At 39.2% G+C, this 25,190-nt stretch overlaps 1 protein-coding gene across 1 annotated transcript in view; it reads left to right on the top strand.

Moving 5' to 3' along the window:
• Window positions 1-25,190, top strand: part of LOC150086779 (inosine-5'-monophosphate dehydrogenase 1a-like) — a 199,643-nt gene that overhangs the window by 74,985 nt on the left and 99,468 nt on the right. Inside the window, exons 5-6 of the mRNA XM_090371573.1 lie at window positions 11,625-11,699; window positions 23,254-23,460. Of these exons, the coding sequence (XP_090227699.1) occupies window positions 11,625-11,699; window positions 23,254-23,460 (282 nt within the window). The remainder of the gene's footprint in view (window positions 1-11,624; window positions 11,700-23,253; window positions 23,461-25,190) is intronic.

The raw sequence follows: 25,190 nt of genomic DNA, 5'->3' as shown, positions 1-25,190 counted from the left end.
GGTACTACCTCAGCCATAGACTTATCCATCTGTTCAGCATCTCTTTTTGCAAGCAATGAATGGTTAGTGCTGAATGATCCATTCCACAGTGACCATTTTCCTATTATCAGTTCAATTCAAACACAGGTCGTGTCATGTCCTAAAGGCCGTACTTCTTGGAACTTTCATAAAGCAGACTGGGAAAACTACTCAACTTGTGTCCTACTCGACACTCAATATGTTCAACAACAACATATTGATGATGTAACTAGTCACATTACCAGCCAAATCCTATCTGCAGCAGAAATTTCCATCCGAAAATCGGACCAGTGAAAGCGCGTACACAAAAATCAGTGGCGGAATGCGGATTGCTCCAAAGCAAAAGTAGAAAAAAACTGTCCTTGGAACCAGTTCCACAAATGCAACTACTGCCAATCTAATTTTTTACAAAAAACTCAGAGCAAAAGCAAGGCAAATTAGGAAGAAAGAAAAACGTGACTCCTGGATTAACTTCGCAACAACTATTAACAAAAATACTGACATTCAAATTATATGGAAAACAATTCAAGCTCTCAGTGGGAAATTTCTACCACAGCAATCTCCGATAATACAGTGGAATGGGAAGGACCTGTCCTCTTCTACTGACATTGCAAATGCTTTAGCAGAATCGTTTTATAACATTTCCGCCTCTTCCTCGTATGTGACCTCCTTTCAATGCATTAAATCTGATGAAGAACATCATAAATTTAATTTTTCAACTAGACTCTCACTTCCGTATAACCACCCTTTACTATAGCTGAACTCAAAGAATCCTTGAGTAAATATCCAAATAGTGCAGCAGGACCAGACGGCATTCACTACAGTATGCTGAAGCATCTATGTGAAGTTGATCTCTACATATTATTACTCTTTTATAACCGGATCTTTTCAGAAAATACATATCCTCTGTCATGACGTCATTCCTATATTTGTGCTATTTCAAAATCAGGTACAGGTCCTTCTCTAGTTGAGAATTACAGACCAATATTGTTGACAAGCGGTTTGGGCAAAATCTTTGAAAGGATGGTTCATAAGAGGCTCACCTGGGTTCTAGATTCTCAAAATATTTTTTCTGATCACCAATATGGCTTCAGTGAAAACAGATCTACTCTAGATTTACTACTCAAAATTGAATCTAACATACGTAACACTTTTGTCATGAGGCAACATCTAGTGATGGTGAACCTAGATATTCAGAAAGCATTTGATACCACTTGGCGTTATGGTATTATTAAAGATTACATCAGTTGGGGCTGAGAGGCTACCGTCCTCAAATCATCCAGAACTTTTTAAGGTTTCACACCTTTCAAGTCCGATATAGAAACGTGCTTTCAGCATCTCACATTCAAGAAGAGGGTGTCCCACAGGGTTCTATCCTATTTGCGATTCTGGTCAACAACATATTGGGAGAACTTCCAAAAACCATCCAAATATACATGTATGCAGATGACCTCACCATATCCTGCTAGTCACAAAGTATGAATACTGTTGAAAGACAGTTACAAATTGCTCTTGCCAGAATAGAATCATGAACCTTACGTAATGAATACTGTCTTGCTGAGCAGAAATCCACCACTAGTCACTGGTGCCTCTGTAGCCAGGTGGGCAGGAGCAGCAGTGCGTAGCACACACTTCTTGATTAGACCGGGGTTCGAGCCCATGACCACCAAATACGGAGGATGTGAAAAGGTCAGGGAATGACCACCACATATCCCCGGAGCAATATGGCCTTAGTTGCTAATTATCCTAAAAACCAAATAACAAACAAACAAACAACCACTACTGACTTTTTTTGCAAATTACAGTCACAGCATCCCGATCCTGAGCTAAAGATCAATAACATTTCAATTCCTCTTGTTCACTCTGTCCGTGTATTTGGCCTTGTACTGGATAGGAAGCTGAACTTTCAAACACATGTGGCGTATCTTCGAACTATCTGTTTGAAAAAGTCGAATATTCTCTGGTGTGTTGTCATCCACGTCATGGGGTGCTGATCGACAATACCCTGATCCATCTTTATCGAGCTCTCATCAGATCCCGCTTAGACTATGGCTCTCCAGTATATGACTCTGCAAGAAAAACTACTTTAGAGCGATTGAATACGATCCAGCACAGTGCGCTGAGAGTTTCTCTAGGGGCTTTCAGAACCTCCCCAGTTCAGAGCCTTTATATCAAAGCTCATGAACCTCCTTTACATCTTCAGAGGAAAACATTACTTTTGATGAATGCTGCAAAAATTTGCAATCTTCCCTCCCACCCTAGTTGGAGATGTCTGTACAATACCGAATGGGAGTCATTTTATAACAGTAAGCCAAATAAAAACCGACCTGCTCCACTTAGACTTAAAACTGAGTCAAGCATGGAATATAGAAATCAGCAATATATTTCAAGACATGACACCTCCTGATCCGCCTTGGACAAATATTTCTGCAAATTATGATGAATATTTTCAAAAGTGGGGGAAGCACACCTTGTCCCACTCCAATATTGCACAATTACATGAAACTGATTCTTCTAACTCAGAGGCCTTTAAAATCTATAAGATGGATCAATAACTGAGATCCAAGTAGGTGCTGTGGCAGTCTTCCCTTCATTCAACATTTCTGTTTCATTACCATTAGAATGCAGTATCTTTATGCTATAAACTTAGCTCTTCATCAGATTACTGAACTTTTATTTACTCCTGTTTTAATATACACTGACTCACTCAGTGTTGTCACTGCTATAACTAGTAGTAACAACTCCTCTCACCCTATAATAAAACAAATTCATTCTAAGTTGCTTGCTTGTAATGAGTCGAACCAAACTGTGACATTCTGCTGGCTCACAGGACATTCTGGGATAGCCGGCAATGAGAATGCAGATCTTGCAGCCAAACAACCAGAAACTACTATTTCTCAAACCTTTCAAGTTCCATATACAGATTACAAACACATCATCCATAAAGCAAGTTATAATAACTGGTCACTAATGTGGAAAGTTTATCCAGGAAACAAACTCTACCAAATAAAACCAGAACCAAAGCTGTGGCTATCCAGCTTCCAAAAAAACAGGCGTGATGAAATAATTTTAGGAAGGCTAAGAATTGGGCATACTCACTTCACTCACCTGTGTCTGTTAATGAATGACAGTGCTCCCCAATGCTCATCATTTATTGGTAGACTGCTCCCAGTTTCTAAATATCCGTTCAAACACCTTTAAATCATTTTCTAAATCACAGTTATCATTAATGCAGATTTTTGGAGATGAACCTAATAAAACAGAACTTTTTACCTTCCTAAATTGTATAGGTATATATCATATAACACCTATTTCAATAAATTTAGTATTTTGTACTAACCATTTGAAAGACACAATATGGCCCTGGCAGCCTATGTGTCGTAAAACTCCATAGCAACAACAAAAACTTATTGCTTGGTCACTGGTGGCACCGCTCCTGCCTCCACGTGGCGGGGCTGATAACCTGAATATAAATTCAATACTCGGCGAAAAGGAGCAATTATGGATCATTAATATCACTGACTGTAGAGCCTATGTGCTCGCATGAACTTGAGTCATCTCAAGCAAAAAGAATCAAAAAAGATGATTCTTCATATGACCTGCCTGCTTTTTTAATTTTACATTCTTTATCAATGAAACCTCTTAGTAGCTTATCTCCATTTCTTGTACAGAAAAGCCTAGAGGCTGTAGCAGGTACTCCCAAAAGTGTCAAACGACTTCGCTCAGGTGATCGTCTTATAGAAACTTCCAATCTCAGTCATTCTAGACAGCTCCTGAAGCAAGTGACCTTCGGAGGTATTCCCATTTCTGTAACCCCACACAGAACATTAAACACCTCAAAAGGGGTCATTTCAGAATGGAATCTCCTTAATGTTCCTGATTAAGAAATTGCTGAAGAAGTTAAGACAACGCATCATAAGTGCCAAAAGAATAATGACCAAACAAGATGGTGTGTTTACACCTACAAGAAATGTTATCCTTACCTTCAATACTCGGAATCTCCTGGCAACAGTTAAAGCTGGCTGCTTTTCCTGTAAGATCCGACCATATATTCCAAATCCACTTAGTTTATACTCCGGCACAACAAGCAAGTCAGTAGAGTTTACAATAAATCGTCAATACAAATATTTATCGTATTTAGTAGTCACGGGCTTGAACCCCGGTCCACTCAAGGAATGCGTGCTATGCACTCTCGCTCCTGACCAGATGCTTTAAATGCCAGAAGTATGGTCATTCTCAAACAGTATGTCAAGGTAAGGCCATTTGTCCCCTGTGTGGCTCACAAGATCACTCCCAAACTGAATATACAGCAGAAACACCAAAGTGTACCAACTGCCAGGGTGCTCACCCTGCATTTTCTAGAACTTGCAAATCATGGAAAATGGGGAAAAAAATACTAAAGTACAAGGTAGAGAAAAATGTATCATACCAAGAAGCATGTAAACAGATATTAAACATAATGCCTTCCAAATCATATTCCAATGCAGTCAAAAACACTAAAGAGTTTTCAACACAGACTTACATTACAATTCCCCCTAAATTATCTCTTGCTCAATGGGCCAGATCCATCCTGATGGATGGTGAGACACTAACAGCAACAGCAACAAAGACCGAGAGTACATCAAATTCTAATACAAAGCCATCCAAGCCACAAGACAATGCCCCCAAACCAGGAATGCTATCAAAGGAGAAAGATACACACCTTACGCAGAATAAACCAACTGATTGAACAATGGAAATTGATGAGAAGTCAGATAAAGAAGATGCAGTTCTCCTGCTACATGCTGATGACGAGATGGATATTACTCATCCAGTTTTTCCAAAACGAGAAAAATATAAACAGGATCGAGGGAAAACAAAACGATCAGATCAATCTTCCTAACCTAAATCCAAGTGATGCAGAAAATAATTCAATGGAATTGTAGAGGCCTAAGAAGCAATCTTGATGAATTAAAATATTTAATGCAACAGCACGATCTTGCAAGCATTTGTCTACAGGAAACATATCTATCATCATTATACTCCACACTTCTCAGGATACACACTATACAAAAGTGACATGTTCTGAATCTCCAGCAAGAGGAGGAGTAGCCATTTTAGTTCACAGTAATGTACCTTCCAAATCTATCCAGCTTTGTACTACTCTGGAAGCAGTAGCCATTCATATTGTTGTTGGCATTACTCTCACTCGTCTCTATTTCTTTTCCACCAATTGCTTCATGTTCCACTGCAGAACTTGACAATCTATTAAACCAATTGCCCCATCCTGTATGCTTTCTAGGTGATCTAAATGCTCATCAAATAGTTCTGCTGGACCAGATGGCATTTACTACATAATGCTTTGCCATCTCAACTCCAACTCAAAATTTACTCTATTAAAATTTTACAACAGAATATTTGAAGAGAATATTTACCTTGATGATTGGCATCAGTCAATAGTGGTAGCCATAGGAAAACCTGGAAAAGATGTTTCCTCTCCCAACAGTTATTGCCCTATATCTTCGACGAGCTGTTTAGGAAAAATACTAGAAAAGTTCACAGGAGACGTGTCTGGATTTTAGAAGATCAAGAAGCTATATCATCATCATTATTATCAGCCATTTTCAATCCACTGCAGGACGAAGGCCTCTCCAGCAACTTTCCAGTTCCTTTGTTTTGAGCACTGACCATCCATTTACTACCCAAAAACTCATGAATTTCATCTATCCATCTCCGCCTTTGTCTTCCAGGTTTTCTTCTAGCTCCTCTTGGGTACCATTCTGTTATTTTCTTAGTCCATCTGCCATCATGTCTTCAAGCTATGTGTCCTGCCCAAGACCATTTTAGTTCTTTAGTTTTGATAAGAGTGTCCTTTACTTGAGTTTGCTGCCTAATCCATGTGTTTCTCTTCTTATCTAACAGTCTGATTCCCAATATAATTCGTTCCATTGTTCGCTGTGTAGTTCTCAGCTTCTCTTCCATTCTTTTGGTGAGTGCCCAAGTTTCACTTCCATAAGTCATGGTGGGGAGTATACATTGGTTCATTATTTTACGTTTCAGACAAACTGGGATATTGCTTTTCAGTATGTGACTATATTTCCTGAATGCTATCCATCCAAAATTTATTCTTCTCTTGACTTCCAGCCATTTATCATTATTACAGCTAATAACTTGTCCCAGATAAGTATATGACTCCACCTTTTCAATTACTGCTCCTTCAATCATTATTTCCCTTTCTGTGGCATACTTGTTCATCATTACTTTTGTTTTAGCCATATTCATCTTTAGTCCAAAATCCTTACTAACTGTGCATAACTGATTAAGATTTTCCTCTAATTCTTTGGGATCGTGGCTTATGACCACAATGTCATCTGCAAATCGTAAATGGTTTAGGTACTCTCCATTCACATTGACTCCTTTCTGTGACCAGTCTAATCTTCTGAAAGCTTCCTCAAGGGCAGCAGTAAACAGCTTCGGAGATATTGTGTCTCCTTGTCGCACTCCTTTCTCGATTTTAAATTTCCTACTGTCTTTGTCTAGTCTAATAAAGGAGGTAGCACTCTCATCTTTTTTTCTTCAAAATCATAATGTATGGGGTATCTATGCCTTGTCTTTCCAGTGCCCGAAACATTGCCTTATACAAGGGCATTTGACTTATATAAGGGCATTTGACTCCTGTATTGGAGTCAAATGCCCTTTCATAATCCACAAATGCTAGGAGGAATATTACAGCTTTCTGAAAGTGACAAAGTGATAAAGATGCTATAACGGCGCACCAATTTGGCTTCCATCGTAACAGGTCTACAACTGATATCCACATCAAAGTTGAAGCTTACGCTCGAAATGCTTTTGTTAAAAAAACAGCACAGTGGTAATTATAATTTTTGATATTACCAAACCATATGGAGATATGGAATCCTGCAAGATTTAAAGTCTTGGACTGAGAGTTTCATTAGGAATTTTCTCCACCTGAGGACCTTTCAAGTACAATTCCAAAATGAACTGTCCACAATTCACACTCAAGATGAAGTACCTCAAGGGTCAATCTTAAGTGCCACACTTTTTGCATTACGTACCAGCTGCATTACATGAGACATCCCAGCTACGGTGGAAACCTACATGTATGCAGATGATCTTGCTATCTCCTGTCAGTCATTGAGCATGGCTACTGTTGAAAAACAACTACAATTAGCAATAACTAAAATTTAAGCTTGGACAAAATGAAATGGCTATCAATTAATGGAGGGGAAAACAGCAGCAATACACTTAAGTAAATTATGATCTCTTCATCTGGAACCGGTATTAAAACTGAAAGGCAGAGAAATACCGATGACAGACTCCATAAGATTATTGGGTTTGATTTTTGATACCAAATTAAATTTTCATAAACATGTAACCTATCTATGAACTATGTGCCTCCAGAAATTAAACATCCTTCGTGCAGTAACATCTTGGGGTGTTGACAGACAGTCATTGCTGAATTTATATTGTGCTCTTATCCAGTCACGATTAGATTATGGAGCTATAGTATATGCATCAGCTAAAAACAGCATCTTGCAGTCTCTGAACACCATTCAACACAGTGCCCTTCACTAGGTGCCTACAGAACCTGTCCAGTTCAGAGTTTGTATGTGGAAGCACATGATCCCCCCCCCCTTCTGTATATTGGAAGGCAAAGCCTACTCTGCCATTATGCTACCAAACTAAGAAGCTCTCCATCTCATCCTTGTTGGGTATACCTCAACCAACCTCTTTGGACAACACTCTATGAATTCAAACCTAATGAACCCAGGCCTGCTGTGATGCGTCTTCAAAAAATAACAGAGAAGTGGGAAATTGATCTGAACAAAATTGAAGAAAATGCAAATATGCATCTATCTCCATGGGATAAAGATGATATAGACACTGGTCTATATTTCACTCACTGGTCAAAAAGCACCATTCCATCATTTAACATCCAACAGCTACATGCCAACCACACTTTGGAACACACTGGAAAACTCATAATCTATACAGATGGCTCTAAATCACACTCACATGTAAGTGCAGCAGCTGTTTTCCCTTCACATGTAGTTTCAAAGTCTCTTCCACTTGAATACAGTATACTTTCTGCAGAATTATATGCCATCCAGCTTGCATTAAGTGAAATATGTCAGCAGTCATCAATTTCTGTCCTAATATATTCTGATTCGCTCAGTGCTATCTCAGCCATACAGGGTAAACATCATTCATGTAATCCCATCCTACAACCAACTAACCAACCAGGCCATTTTTTAGCAGATTCAGTCCCATTCCTCTTCCATTTGCATATGTCACTAACCGTTGACCTAAGGATACCCAGAGTGACTGAGATGTCTCGTACAGAATGCTTGCTTATGTGGCATCCTACTATCATTCTACATTGGAAGCCTGCTAATTCTGTTGAACATGTCATCTTGCTTGCTCACTTTTGCAGTTGTCTGTTCGAAGCCCAGTGTGCATATTTTGTAACAGGTTCTGTGATGTTGCGTGCATAGGACCTGTTTCCACATCCACAGAGGGGTGTCCAGATATTAATGGTAGGGCAGTGTATATGCTAATGCACCTAAAAAGTGAGCAGTGCTTACAATGAAATGTTTTTTGAAAAAAAAAAAAAAAATTAAATTGTATATTCTTTACTTGATGTGTAAAAGAATTAAAAAAAAAATCTTTTGGTAGTTCTGTCATAAGCTTTTTAAAATTGCAGTCATGGCAACATTAGCATTAGCATTAGTAGAGGCATTTGATGCAAGAAAGCAAGCTTATGCAGTATCAGCCAAAAAAAAAAAAAAAAAAACCCACTTCCACTTCACCCCTCTGTTCGTTCAAAATACCTGTCCAGCTGAGCCTTAAACTTATTTAGGCTATCAACCTCCACCACAAGGGATGGCAGTCTGTTCCACCAACCAACCACCCGCTGGCTAAAGGCAAATTTCCGCACGTCTATCCTACATCTGTCTTTCCTCAATTTGAATTTATGCCCTCTCAGGTGATTTTTCTGAGCTAGAGGAAGAATCCCATCAGCATTGAGCATGCTTAAACCATTCAAGGCTTTATACACCTCTATCAGATCACCTCGCTGGTGCCTAGTCTCCAGACACTGTAATTTGCAAAACTTAAGCCTTCCTTCGTAAGAGCACCCCTTTGTTCCATTCACTAATCTTGTTGCCCTTCTCTGTACTCGTTCCAGCAGCTCTACATCCTTCTTGAAATGAGGCCTCCAGACCTGTATAGAGTACTCTAGGTGTGGCCTGACCATTGCCTTATACAAGGGAATAATCACCTCCTTATCCCTGCTGGAAAAATTCCTGTATATCATTGACAATACTCCATGAGCTACTCTTGCAGCCCGTCTGCACTGCTCAGAGAACTTCATATCTGCCTGCACAATCACCCCCAAGTCCCTTTCATTCTCTACCACTGTCAGTGTAGTACCACAGAGTTGATACGTTGCTCTGGGGTTGCTGTTTCCCATGTGTAGTACTTTACATTTGTCAATGTTAAACTTCATTTGCCACCTCTCACCACCCCTTTATCCACAGCAGCAATTTGCCTCCAATGCCACACTGCTCCAATTTGTGCAGCAATCTTCCATGTGCAACAGTATCAAAAGCCTTTCTAAGATCCAAGTATATAATATCAAAGTTATTCCCTGCATCCAGTTCTTTTGTGATTGCATCATAGTATCCAATCAAGTTGGTCAAGCAGACTTCCCCTTAACAAAACCATGCTGTGTCTGAGCTATAACTGAAGTCTTGTCTAAATGATCCTGCAGTGCTTCTTTAACCAGTGCCTCCATTAATTTTCCTGGAACAGACGTAAAGCTCAAGGTCTATAATTACTTGTGTCAGCCTTTGATCCTCCTTTGTGAATTGGGGTCAAATTTGCACATTTCCAGTCTATGGGTACCTCCCCTGAGTCCAAGGAAGCTCTCATAATTATGGCTAAGGGTTTGCTTACTTCCTTTGCTGCCTCCTTTAATATAACTGGATAGATCCCATCCACCCCGGGTGCCTTTCTTGTGTTTATCTTCAACAGTTTCTCCTCCACTTTACTTCCAGTTATTTCAAGATTCTGTAGCTTACTGCTAGAGTTGAATACACCTCTGGCATTCCCCTTGCTGAATAACTCCTCATGTGTGAATGTCGATGCAAAATATTCATTTAGTTTGTTAGCTACCTGAGCAGGATCATCAACCGTTGACCCATCAATATCAAGTGGATCAATCTGATTCATCCCCTTCCTTCTAGAGTTTACATAAGTAAAGAACTCTTTGCTGTTTTTCTTTGCATCCCTTGCCAAGGATTTCTCGTAATCTGCCTTCGCCTGCCTAACCTCCTTTGTAACTTGGTTGCATATCAACTTGTATCTATCATAGGCTTCTGTGTCATGTGTTAATTTGTAAGTATCCCATGCATTTTTCTTCTCTGCCATATGCCTCATTAGTTCATCTGATATCCATTTTGGCCTAAACCTTGAACAATATTTCTTAGTTGGTATGTAAAGCCTAGTAGCTTCCAAGATAAGTTCTTTGAATGCTTCCCATTTTGAATTTGCTGTTGGTAACATCATCAGTTGGTCCCACTGTATAGAATTTAAATACTGTCTCAGTCCATCGTAGTCGCCTTTACGGAAGCAATAACCCTTCCCTTTACCCCTAATGGTAGTTACCTCTTTCAGTAACTCCCACTTCAGCACACTGTGATCACTGCCACCTAGTGGTTCATTTATCTGCAGATTCTTAATGCATGAAGAATCACTGATGATAATCAAATCAAGAGTATTACTCCCTCTAGTTGCCTCCCGAACATGCTGATGTAGAAAACAATCATCCAATAAATCCACAAAAGCCCTGCTAGTGTGTGAGTAACCAGCCCCCAAATTCCAATCAATATCTGGGAAATTAAAATCTCCCATTATAAGACAAAATGAAGTATAACATGTTTATTTATGTATAATTATTGCAACTATGAATATGATATTTTAGTGTTGCAAACTAAATAATCTAATTCACCAGAAGTAAAGAGATATCAGTCAGAAATTTTCATAAACATTACTATTATTGAGTATTGAAAAATTTAAATCTGTCACTTTATGCACCAAGCAGAATCAGTAATTGTGACATAATTCTGACAGATTAAATATCACTCAAGTGAAAAATAATTTCTCTTAGACTGTATAAGATATGAATTTTTATATTCTATTCAGTAGCGCTGTGTTCCTATGTGCCACCAGTAAGTAAAATGAAATTTGCCACCCTAAATGTTGAATACTGATTAGCGTTAACCAGTCAGAAATTAATATCAAAACAAAAATTTGGCGCCCGTAAGCAATGCTTACCTCACCTACCAACTTGCGGCGGCCCTGATTTTATTAATGTTTTGAAGGCTGAAAAATTCTACAGCCAATTAGTATTTCTTAAATGGGAAACTTACTGTTATTAAAATAGGATATCAGTATCAAATTTTGATTTCTTAGTTACAATAGATTTTTAACTAAGAAAATTTCCATTTGGAGGAGAAATTTAAAACCAAAATTTCTTGTATGTTTCTAGAAGATTTTTAAACTTTTGCATATGTTGAATTTTATTTCTATACTTAAATTTGCAGCTTTGTGGCGGCATTGGAATAATCCACCATAATTGTACTCCTGAATTTCAAGCAAGTGAAGTTTTGAAAGTTAAGGTAATATGTAGTTTACTTCATTAAGACAGCTCCCATCTCTAAAAAAGTATTATTTTTTTTTTTGTTAAATTATCATATTTTGATTATTTATCAGGAACTGTGAGAGGAAAGAAACAGTTCTAATTCAAACTTTCTTTAATGGTAATTGGCATGATGATTGGTAAGTCTAATTAGGTTGAAGCTGCTTCATAACAAAAATATACAAGGAGATTAAAACTTTACAGTTTGGAGTTTCAGCGCCTCCGTAGCCAGGTGGGCAGGAGCAGCAGTGCGTAGTACACGCTTCTTGATTAGACCGGCGTTCGAGCCCATGACCACCAAATACAGAGGATGCGGAAAGGTCAGGTAATGACCAACTCATATCCCCGGAACGATATGGCCTTAGTTGATAATGCTCCTAAAAACCAAATAACAAACAATCAAGCCCCTCGACGTGGGCACCTGTACGTGGTGAGGGGACCTCCCAGTGACGCTGCTGGACTTCCAGACTAGCATCACTGGGATCCAACGCCCACAGCCTAGGTTCCAGGCTAACATTAATGGAATCCGGCGTGTTTGCCGTGCGCTGCGACCCGTGGAAATTCGGAAAGGGGGATCTCCTGGTGGTTGAGGGGCCCAGCTTCAATACACCACTTTGGCCCCTGCTTCGACAAGACAGGAGGTCCTGGAAGGCCCGGCTAGGATCAATCGGCTAGTAGGCTCGCCTGCGAGGGTCAACCGTGTCAATGCCATGCCTCTACCCTCATGGTCCGAGGGACAGGATTCAGGCTGGTGGCAGTGCGGGTATGGTGTCTGGGTAGCCCTGGCGTTCCACTCCCGAGCGCATTTATTGCATGCCAGGTAGTAGGCGTCCCTTTGGGCTCCGTGGTGGGTGGGGTGCCCGGGCACTGAACCATTTCAAAACTTTATGAATCCTGATAAACTTATTTCTTCAGGGGCCCCAACCCGGTCCCTATCTGAAAATATAGATGACGAAACAGACAGCACTATTGCTACAAAGAGGCAGCGGACTGAACTACCATCAGGGCCTATCCCATGGTTCTTAATTATGCACTCCACCAACAAAAAACCGATTGGTAAAATGTCACCTTTCTTTATACAGAAAGGGTTAGATGGGTTAGCAGATTCACCAAAATCAGTTAAGAGGCTCCGTTCTGGGGATCTCTTGATTGAAACTAAAAATGACAGGCAATCTGAACATCTACTCCGAGTAACACCAATCGGAGGAATCCCTATAACAGTGACACCACACAGAACACTAAATTCATCGAGAGGTGTAATTTCAGAGTGGGATCTTCTCGACGTTACCGAGGAGGAAATCTGCTCGGAATTGAAGTCACAGGGAGTTGTTGCCATCAAGAGAATTAATGCGCGTAGGGATGGGAAACTGGTTAAAACCAGAAACATTATCCTGACATTCAATTCACCTAAATCTCCTGATGAGATTAAAGCTGGCTACATAAACTGCCCAGTGCGTCCATATGTTCCGAACCCTTTACGGTGTTTCAAATGCCAGAAATATGGACACTCGCAAATGGCCTGTCGTGGTTCCCTTGCATGCGCTCGATGTGGTGCAAAGGACCACGAAATAACTGGATGTTCAGCTACAAAAGCTGCATGTATTAACTGCAATGGAGAACACCCTGCATATTCAAGAGCTTGCCAGCGGTGGAAGGAAGAAAAGGAAATACGACGACTAAAGGTAGAACTTAACATCTCATACCAAGAGGCCAGGAAAGCAGTTAAACCAGTAAGTAGCGGTAAAGCAACATACGCCAAAAAGGTATCCAATAAATGCTCGATTGGCACCCAAACGGATATGACTGTGCCACCAAAAGAGTCATTCACGCCCATCACCCGCTATCTATTAAGTTCAGTAAAACCAGCACAGAAATCTCAGTCAGCTGCCACTCCAATATCGGTACCTCCCAGTGCTCAAGCTCTATCAAAAGCGAGCACTAAAGTAACAGTACAAAAAAATCAAGAGCCCATGCCAGGACAAGAAAAAATGGATGTTGAAATCAAGGAGGTACATGACGATTCAGTCTTGGAACTCTTTACGGAGGAAGAGATGGACACAGGACAGCACCCTTTCTTCCCCAAAAAAGACAAATCGAAGACTGATAAAAGTAAGCCCTCAGCACCTCGGAAGCCGCCTGATGGACCCACCAAGCCAAAATAATGGCTAAAATCCTACAGTGAAACTGTCGTGGATTCCGACGAAACATTAATGACATCAAGGCACTTCTGCAAAAGTACAAGCCATCGTGCTTTTGTGTACAGGAAACCTATTTAAAGGCAAATGATGACCCCACCATACGTAACATTACGATCATTAGTAATTACAGAATTGGGGACGGTCCTGCTCATGGAGGAGTTGCAATCCTCGTGAGCAACCAGATTCCCTTTCAGCCTTTGCAACTTACAATCAACGTAGAGGCTGTAGCAATTTGCCTTAAAGTGGGGTTTTTATTAACCGTTTGCTCTCTTTATTTACCACCTGGTATTGACATCCTCCAGGAAGACCTTGATGATCTCGTCATGCAATTGCCTCCCCCTTTATTATTTCTTGGGGATTTTAATGGACATAACACTCTGTGGGGTAGTACTAACATTAACGGAAGGGGACGAGTCATAGAGCGTATGCTCACTGACAATGACCTCTCCCTTCTCAATGTGGGAACAAACACGTTCTTCCACATGCCTACCCTTTCGTTTTCTGCCATTGATCTTTCTATCTGCTCCCCTTCTCTCCTTCCTTCAGCTATATGGGAGGTGGAAGAAAACCCATATGGAAGCAATCACTTCCCCGTGATAACCACCTTAACTAGTGGTAGACTGTGTCAGCCATTTAGTTTACCGCGGTGGAAGATTGATCAGGCTGACTGGAATGCCTTTCGACATCTGGCAAATCTTGACATCGCTACAGTCAGTCAGGAACATATCAATGATTCAGTCGCATACATTACAGAAAGTATTCTTCAATCAGCTGCAATTCCAATCCCAAAAACATCCAGCCGATTTCCACAATTTCCTAAACCTTGGTGGAATTCAGAGTGCACAACAGCAAAAAAGGCACAAAACAAAGCCTGGGGGATATTCCGTCGATATCCCACGACCGATAATCTAATATCATTTAAACGTGCACGTGCAAAAGCACGTTATATCCAACGTCAGAGCCAAAGGAAATCTTGGATCCGTTTTACATCATCCATAACCCAGATTGCCAGCTCAAAAGTAGTCTGGGACAAGATCCGGAAAATGAAGGGAAAATACCCACCGTGCCCTTCGTGATTCTCGAGCACAATGGATTCTAATTGCAGACTGAACTGCAGTTGTAAATACTCTAGGGGAAACATTTGCCAAAATATCTGCAATAACATCATTCCCTCCAGAGTTTTTGGCCTTGAAAGAGAAACGTGAGAAACATCCATTAAACTTCTCTTCAAAAGGGCTTGAACCATATAACAAGCCCTTTACACAGGAAGAGTTAAATGCAGCGCTCTTTCTTACGCACGCAAGTGCTGTCGGGTCCGATGACGTCCACTACGAAATGATAAAACATCTGTCACCACATTCTAAAAATCATCTAATAATTTTGTTTAACAGAATTTTTCTTAATAAACAATTTCCGGATTCCTGGCGGAAAGCAATCGTTCTTGCCTTCCCAAAACCAGGAAAGGATCCTAGATATCCAAGTAACTATCGTCCTATTGCTCTGACAAGCTGTTTGTGCAAGGTCCTGGAAAGAATGGTTAATGCCCGCCTTGTGTGATATTTGGAAACAAATGATCTGCTTTCCAGGACACAGTGCGGCTTCTGAAGAGACAGAACCACTTTGGATCATTTAATCCGACTTGAAACATACATTCGTGACTCTTTTATTAAATCCGAGCATCTGGTAGCAGTTTTCTTTGATATTGAAAAAGCGTATGACACAGCCTGGCGATTTGGAATATTAAAAGACCTCTACAACTTTGGTCTTAGGGGTAACCTTCCTCTCTTTATCAAAAACTTCCTTTCGAATCGTCATTTTCAAGTGCGTTTAGGATCCACTCTCGAGAGAGAGTTCTGTCAGGAAGAGGGAGTCCCACAAGGGTCCGTTCTAAGTGTCACGTTTTTTTTGCAATCAAAATAAACTCTATCACGGAACAACTTCCGCCCACGATAAACAATGCTCTCTATGTTGACGACTTTACTATATTTTGTCATTCATGCAATATGAGGGTCATTGAAAGGCAACTGCAGAAAACCATTGATCACCTTACATCTTGGTCATTGGCTAATGGATTCAGATTTTCATCACAGAAGACCATTTGTGTACACTTCTGTCGCAAACGTAATCTTCATCCTGAACCAGATTTAAGGCTTGGACAAAACAACATCCCAGTCGTAGCAGAAGTCAAATTTCTTGGACTTATTTTCGACAAAAAGTTGACATTTCTTCAACATATTCGTCAGCTTAGGACAAGGTGTGTTAAAGGGCTTAACATCCTTCGTGCCCTTTCGTCAACTTCATGGGGCGCAGATCGCTCTACCCTTCTTCGTCTCTACCGAGCCCTTGTCCGTTCTAAACTCGATTATGGGTCCCAGGTATATGGATCTGCTAGAGACAGTGTACTTCGGTGGTTAGATCCAGTTCACCATCAGGCCATTCGGACAGCCACAGGAGCATTTCGCACATCTGTAGTCCCATGCCTCTACGTTGAAGCAAATGAACCATCCCTATCTTTTCGACGTAAGCAGTTGTCTTTACATTACGCCTTTAAATTGAAAGCCCTGCCTGATCATCCCACGTTAGTATCAGTTTTTGAGCCACGTTGGGAAAATCTCTGTAACGCCCGTCAGACTGCCAACAGACCTTTTGGTATTCGGATCCAAGGGCTATTAAATGAACTAAACATGACGGTAGACGACGTTGCCCAGTCACCAAGGCAACTCCTTCCACCCTGGTATGCACATTTGCCAATGTGTGACTTCTCCCTCAAGATCATAGAGAAGGCTAATACACCGGCAGCCGTCTATCAACAACTATTCGCATCACATAGAGAGCAGTACTCTGACTTTCTGCCAGTCTATACAGATGGCTCAAAGTCAGAATCTTATGTGGGATCTGCTGTTGTATTTCTGCTGGATCCCAATGTGGCTTGGGATCCAGCAGAAGCGAATGTCAAATTCGGATTCAAAGGCAGAACAAAGCATCTGTCGGATCCGGGACAGGACCGGATGAGAGTTGTACCTCATCGATACTAGAGCCTGTAACACGCTCAATGAATCACAGTAAATCATGTACCTTTGGTAATCGCTATTTATAATGAACTCAAGGGCTATTTTAATTGCATGCAACTCTGCAGTATAAATGCTAGCTTCTTGCGGGATCTTGAATGATAATGTCTCGTGAGGAAATACGACAGCAGATCCCACATAAGATTCTGACTTTGAGCCATCTGTATAGACTGGCAGAAAGTCAGAGTACTGCTCTCTATGTGATGCGAAGAGTTGTTGATAGACGGCCGCCGTTGTATTAGCCTTCTCCATGATCTTGAGGGAGAAGTCACACATTGGCAAATGTGCATACCAGAGTGGAAGGAGTTGCCTTGGTGACTGGGCAACGTTGTCTACCGTCATGTTTAGTTCATTTAATAGTCCTTGGATCCGAATACCAAAAGATCTGTTGGCAATCTGACGGGCGTTATAGAGATTTTCCCAACATGGCTCAAAAACTGATGCCCACATGGGATGATCAGGCAGGGCTTTCAATTTAAAGGCGTAATGTAAAGACAACTGCTTACGTCGAAAAGATAGGGATGGTTCATTTGCTTCAATGTAGAGGCTTTGGACTGGAGATGTGCGAAATGCTCCTGTGGCTGTCCGAATGGCCTGATGGTGAACTGGATCTAACCACCGAAGTACACTGTCTATATTGGCATATTAATTTATTTTTTAGAGTTGCTTTATATTTCTAGTAACAATACTTTAGTTTAAATTGAATTTAGATAGAGATTTTGTAGGTTTTTACTTAGTAACGGTAAGGGCATCAAATCCACATGTGGACAGGTTTTGCAGCTCCCGCAAACAAAAAGTTTTTAATTATACTTAGCCGCTTTATTGACTTAATTGTTAGATTAAATTATTTTCTATAAGTAGCTTATAGACCTAGTCAAGCTCCTTGGTTTATTTTGAATTTAGATAACGTGATTTGGAAAGTAAATATCTCGTGTCCGTAGATTAACCTGCCGCCATTGTTATACGATACAACATGTGCTAGCGTAAGGTTTAACAGAAAACTAGATAGTGAGTATAGTAGTATCAATTAATCAGTAAAATTTATTAATCTTATTAAATTTCATTGTGAATTGAATTGTACTTTTTTAACTAAATAAATATAGCGACCTAGTTATTACAAACGTAACATCATAAATTAATAGATATAAGTTGATAGGGGATAAGAAAGTCATATAACGTAACTCGGAGATAACATTCGATACGGAATTTTATTGAACTTGATATTGGAATTTTATTGAACTTGAATAAAAATCATGACTCAGGCCAGAGCAGCAAAGCAAAAGGCTCAAACTAGTGGAGGTGCTGTGGCTCAGAGGAGAACTGAGGGGGGGTGGGGGTGTTGTTCTCTGAATCAGTCTATTGAAATGCACTGCTTGTTTGATGTTTGTGGACAATCAGGAATGGGACATGATATTGCCAACGGGAATGTCTTTGTGTGTGCGTGCGATGTAAGGAGTGCAAAAAAATCAGTCGCCAACTCGGCATTGTTATGCCGAGTTGGCCCCTGATTATGGGCTTATATGAGAGCTTGAAGGACAGGGTGGATGCCCTTGAAGGATTTAAATTGAGGGGCCCATCAAGTTCTCAGCTGCCCACATCAATGCCAGAGCTTGGACTTGAACATCGCGCAACACAGCGGCAACCCCCAAGGCAGAATGCGCTGGTCCCAAAGGAACTAGTTGTTGTAGGTGACTCTATTGTCAGGGAAACAGAGAACATTTTGTGCAAAAATGATAGGTGGAACAGGACCAGGGTATGTCTGCCAGGGTCAAAGGTTGATGACGTTGTAGGGCAGATATAATCCTTTAAAGGCACAAAGGGTGATATTGTTGTACACGTTGGCACTAATGATATTAAGAGTAGGAGACCGGCAGAATTACTTAACAAGTACAAGACAATGCTGAAAAAAAAGCCGTGAGTTAGGGTTGAATTTGAAAGTGTCTGCAATTCTGCCCAGACACGATAGGAGGGAATATATGATGAGGGCCTTATTGATGAATTCGGCCCTGGAGAGAGTGAGCAAGGCTCAAGGGGTAGAATTTTTCTCAGCCTGATCTGTGGTTGTTAACAGGAGAGACTGCTTCTACAGGGATAGTATACACTTAAATAGAAAGGGTGCAAGAATATTTGCTGATGCTATCGAGGCAGAGTTAGGTGGGTCGGAAAACTGCTAGCTTGGGGGGATACAATGGACTAATAGATTAACAGTAGCCACTAGCAGAGGTAAAAGTGATTCTTGCACTACTTCTATTGAAATGCAATTGAGCAGCAGCCTGGAAAGCAAGGCAATGGGAATTTCCAGGACTGCTGGGAGTCACAGTGGAACAAGTAAATACATGGGCTGTGTTAGGGTAACTAAGAGTGTGCATGTATACTTGCATGTACACCAATGCAAGGAGTATAGTTAATAAATTTGATGAGCTTGAAGTGCTAGTCAAGACATCAAAGGCAGATATTGTTGGGATGTCAGAGACATGGTGTCACACAGACATAAGCAGTGCAGAACTGGAATTTGGGGAGTAAAATGTGTACAGAAAGGATAGACAGGTCAGGAAGGGAGGAGGGGTTATGCTGTTAGTTAAGAAACACATAAAATTTAAGGAAGTGCATCCAATTGATGTTGGTGAACAATGCAATGTTGAGTCTGTTTGGTGTGACATAAGCACTGGGAAAGGAAAAATTAGAGTAGGTGTGTGTTATAGGCCTAATGAATCTGATGAGTATAATGAGCAATTGTGCAGAGAAATAGTGGGCCAGTAAATTAGTGTCTCTTATAATAGGGATTTTAATTTCCCGGATATTGACTGGAATTGGTGAGTTGGTCACTCACATACTAGCAAGGCTTTTGTGGATTTATTGGATGCTTGTTTTCTACAGCAGCATGTTCGGGAGGCAACTAGAGGGAGTAATACTCTTGATCTGATTATCAGTAGTGATTCTTCATGCATCAAGAATCTGCAGATAAAGGAACCACTAGGAGGCAGTGATCGCGGTGTGCTGAAGTGGGATTTACTGAAAGAGGTAACTACCATCAAAGGTAAAGGGAAGGGTTTTTGCTTTCGAAAAGGTGACTACGGTGGTCTGAGACAGTATTTAAATTCTATACGGTGGAACAAACTGATGATGTTGGCAACAGCAAATTCGAAATGAAAAGCATTCATAGAATTAATCTTGGGAGCTACTAGGCTTTTCGTACCAACAAAGAAATATTGTTCAAGATTTAGACCTAAATGGATGTCAGATAAACTAATTAGACATGTGACAGAGAAGAAAAATGCATGGGATACATATAAATTAACATGTGACAGAGAAGCCTATGATAGATATAAACTGGTCTGTAACCAAGTTACAAAGGACGTTAGGCAGACGAAGGCAGATTATGAGAAATCTTTGGCAGAGGATGCAAAGAAAAACAGCAAAGAATTCTTTACTTATGTAAACTCTAGAAGGAAGGGGATGAATCAGATTGGTCCACTTGATGTCGATGGTTCAACTGTTGATGATCCTGCTCAGGTAGCTAAGAAACTGAATGAATATTTTGCATCGACATTCACACATGAGGAGTTATTCAGGGAGGGTAATGCCAGAGGTGTATTCAACTCTGGCAGTAAGCTAGATAATCTTGTAATAACTGAGAGTAAAGTGGAGGAGAAATTGTTGAAGATAAACACAAGAAAGTCACCTGGGGTGGATGGAATCTATCCAGTTATATTAAAGGAAGTAAGCAAACACTTAGCCATAATTATGAGAGCTTCCCTGGACTCAGGGGATGTACCCATGGACTAGAGATGTGCAAATGTGACCCCAATCCACAAAGGAGGATCAAAGGGAGACACAGGTAATTACAAACGTGTTAATTTAACTTCTGTTCCAGGGAAATTAATGGAGGCACTGGTTAAAGAAGCATTGCAGGATCATCTAGACAAGACTTCAGTTATAGCTCGGACACAGCATGGGTTTGTTAAGGGAAGTCTTGTCTGACTAATTTGTTTGGATAGTATGATGTAGTCACGAAGGATGCAAAGAATAACTTTGATATCATATATTTGGATCTTAGAAAAGCCTTTGATACTGTTGCACATGGAAGACTGATGCACAAATTGAAGCAGTGTGGCATTGGATGCAAATTGCTGCTATGGATAAAGGGATGGGTGAGTGGGAGAAGACAGAGAGTGGTAATCAATGGACATTGCTCTTCATGGATTTATATTATTAGTGGAGTCCCTCAGGGTTCAGTGTTGGGTCCATTGTTGTGTTGTGTATTTATAAATGATATTGATGATGGTAGAGAATGAAAAGGACCTGGGTGTAATTGTGCAGGCAGATATGAAGTTTTCTGAGCAGTGCAGACGGTCTGCAAGAGTAGCTCATGGTGTCGTGTCATTGATATACAGGAGTTTTTCTAGCAGGGATAAGGAGGTGATTATCCCCTTGTATAAGGCAATGGTCAGGCCACACCTTGAGTACTGTATACAGGTCTGGGGGCCTCATTTTAAGAAGGATGTAGAGCTGTTGGAATGAGTACAGAAAAGGGCAGCAAGATTAGTGAATGGAAAAAAGTGTTGCTCTTACGAAGAAAGGCTTAAGTTTTGCAAATTACAGTGTCTGGAGACTAGGCACCTGTGAGGTGATCTGATTGAGGTGTATAAAGCCTTGAATGGTTTGAGCATGCTCAGTGCTGATGGGATTCTTCCCTTGCTCAGAATAATCACCCGAGAGGGCATAAATTCAAATTGAGGAAAGATGGTTGTAGGATGGATGTGCGGAAGTTTGCCTTTAGCCAGCAGGTGGTTGATTGCTGGAACAAACTTCCATCTGTCGTTGTGGAAGTTGGTAGCTTAAATAGATTCAAGGCAGAACTTGATAAAAATTTGTAGTGACTGGATGAGTGAAATAAGGGGTTTTTTTTTTTTTTTTTTTGGCTGATGCTTGCTTTCTTGCATCATGTGCCTTTGCTAATGCTATCAGTAATGACACCAGCAATTGACTAATCTGGAAGATAATTGAATGACTAATGGTAAATATATTTTGATTTCAGTTCCAAAATCTACTTTCTCTTTCCCTTGATAACTGCTCTTGAAGATATTCCTTCCTTCAGGCAGAGATTTTTTTTTTCTTGAGCATTTGCTACATCTGCTTGTGACAACTTTTTCTGCTAATCAAAACCTTAGCTGTAAGGTATTAAGATAAATTTCAGTATTTCCCAATTTCTTGCTTGTAGTCATACTTTCTGTCTGTTTGAGCTCATGAATTTTTCTTGATTGTACATATCCAATCTTGTTACACCAGTTTGGTACTTTAATCCTTTCTAAACTATGTAAGGATAAGTCATTTACACAAATTTTTTGATCATTCTCCGTTACTAGTTTTCTAACTCTAGAAAGAATGATATGCAGGAAATTATGTGTATTCTTAAACTATTTTCAAATTTCCTCACCTTGCTTCATGATGCTCAGTATAAAATAATCTACATGCGTACTTTTTTTTTTTTTTTTTTTTTTGCTGTGCGTAAGAAGCTAAATAGCTCAAAGCAAGTAAAATTTCAGTCAAAACAAAGCTATGAGAAAAATCAGCTCTAGAGCTGGTACATGTGTTTGTGTACACTTTGTACACAAACACAGAACAGTAAAGAAATTTTTTTATAGCTGTATTATGCAATTAAAAATTAATAATGCTGATTGAAAGTGAATTACATATGTGAGGTATGCAAAAATTTAAATTTTAAAATTTGCATATGCTAAGTTTTTTAATAAATATTTAAAAACTTTAAATATCCAGTTTTTTTTTTATTGTTTTTAGTATACAGGCTGCACAGAGTTAAAGGTATAAAAAGATTTAGTGACTCGATGATCTGAGGAATGGGCTGGAGTAAGGAATTTTTAAAAAATTACTATAATTTCAGCTCATTACGATAAAAATTTAGTTCTAATTTCAGTAGTTAAATTTTCAAAAACAGAAGAATTATTTTGATTTTTTTGTATATTCATAAATTTCTCATTTTAGTATTCATAATTGTCCATAGTAATACTGTTGACATTTATTTTTAAACATCTTGCTTTAAAATTTCATAATTGCAAAATCTGCTAAGTTAATAAAGAATAGTGATTAGTATTCATTAGTCATGTTCTTATATTTAATTTCATTTTGAGGAAAATATTAGCACAGATTTTATTTTATAACATAAAATCTATGCCATTATTTCCTCAAAATTAAGTTTGTATGTACTCAGTCAGTATGTTACATTTAATTTTTTTAAATTTTTTTCTAGAAATATAAACATGGTTTCATAAGAGATCCTCTTGTTTTAAGTCCCAATCACAAGGTACGAGATGTATTTGAAGTAAAAAAGCAGCATGGATTTGCAGGAATTCCTGTGACAGAAAATGGTCAGATGGGTGGGAAACTAGTTGGAATTGTTACATCAAGAGATATTGATTTTATGATGGATGATATGTTCGATGTTCCTCTTTCAAAGGTAAACAGTAATAAAATTTGCTCCTTTTCATTTAGTGATGTGGTTGATGCAGTGGTACCAATATTAGTTTATTAATACCCTTTGAATACTGATTTCTATGAGAACTAGTATTCATAGGATTCATTTGACATTCAGTTGGCATCTTATTGATGACTGGATATCATGAGATAGGCAATTTTGATTTCATCATAATCTCTTGTTTGTTGTTGCATATCCATTCTGATAGTGTGATTTGTATAGTATAACAGTAATGTTTTGCTATCACTTGAAAATGTAAATAATCAAAATGATAAAATATATCTTCTCTCCCACAATATATATGTATGCACTCAAAGTGCATACATATAACAGTAATATACTTTTTTTCAAAGAAGAGACGATGTTACCAGCTTGGCTACCAAACAGCAATTTGTGATTGTGCTGCATTTTCATTATTTCTGGACTCCTTCCTTGGTGTTCATAAATTGTAGGTTGCTTTATGCTATGTGCAATGCTTAGTTAATTTCTTGGATTTATTTGAGTTTAGAAATTATTCAATGTAAAATAATGCTTCCTTTTATTTTGTGCTTTTCGAGGAGTTTCTGCTTGAGTGGTGTATCATAGTAACAGTGGCTTGGGTCTTTGGATTGACATTGCTAAAAATACAGTTCTCCATACTACTGCAAATGAGAAATCCATCAACTATTAGAGTAATTGTGTTTGGGTTGCAACAAATCCACATTTACTCAGAAAATCCTCAACTCGTGTGGTCTCTTGACTAGTGATCAGGATCAATACAAGCCCTCATCCTCTTTGCTACAGATCATTCCTGTTAAGTTTGAAGACTTTCTTCAAATCAAGTTTTATGGATAGAACATAAGTATCATAAGAATCAAGATATCTAAAACTGTTGTACAATTTTATAAATTTGATGTCTGTTGTATAATGGACTAGGCTGTTAAACATGAAAGATGAACTTGTATCAATGCTGGGGGTCAAGAAACAACTTGCTACCTAGATAAATGCACTTGTCCGCATAAATATTTTTATGAAGTTTAAATTTTATGATGCCAGGTAGCTCTAAGAAACAATTAATATTTATTCTTAATTTCTCAGTTGCCCAAATCTGTGGCTTCATTCTGAGGAGGCCGATTTCACTTTTCATGCATACTGCATTTATATTATGAATTAACTGTGATTTTATGGCCAGTGTCTAGCTTTCATCCTTTATTGTGAGAACTATATTTCGGCTGTTTTAAAATAAGAAAGATGCAGCAAAATAATATCTAAATCATGCTATAAATACAATATACATAAAAATTGACATTGGCCTTTTCAGAATCAAGCTAGAGAAGTTTTCTGAAATTTTATAATTGCCATTAATGATTACAGCTTTACCAATTAAAGTTCCATGAATAAGATTACAAATTTCTCACAGACAGGAATAAAGTATGAATTTTGCTTATTAAAAATAGTATACTACAGGTTTCCCCAACAGAATGCAAGCTAAAAGATAGCTGGATAGTGATGATAAATGTACAGTAAAGGGATAAAGAATCATGGAATGAAAAGCAGAAGATTAAAACAGAAGACTAAATAATAGTTGTTGCTTTTTCTCCTCCTCAGACTTGAGACAGTATTTGCGAATGAAGGTATAGGAGCTGATTAATGAAATAATCTATTTTAAGAAATTTTCCATAAATAGAAATTTCTTAAAAAGGGTTATTTCATTTGCCCAATTTCAAATCATG

This window comes from Mastigoproctus giganteus, chromosome 4 (assembly GCF_048544385.1).
Source record: "Mastigoproctus giganteus isolate SK-2022 chromosome 4, ASM4854438v1, whole genome shotgun sequence".
Classification (NCBI taxonomy): Eukaryota; Metazoa; Arthropoda; class Arachnida; order Uropygi; family Thelyphonidae; genus Mastigoproctus; species Mastigoproctus giganteus.
Note: the sequence above shows the minus strand (reverse complement) of the source record. Positions and strands in the feature narration are given on the sequence as shown.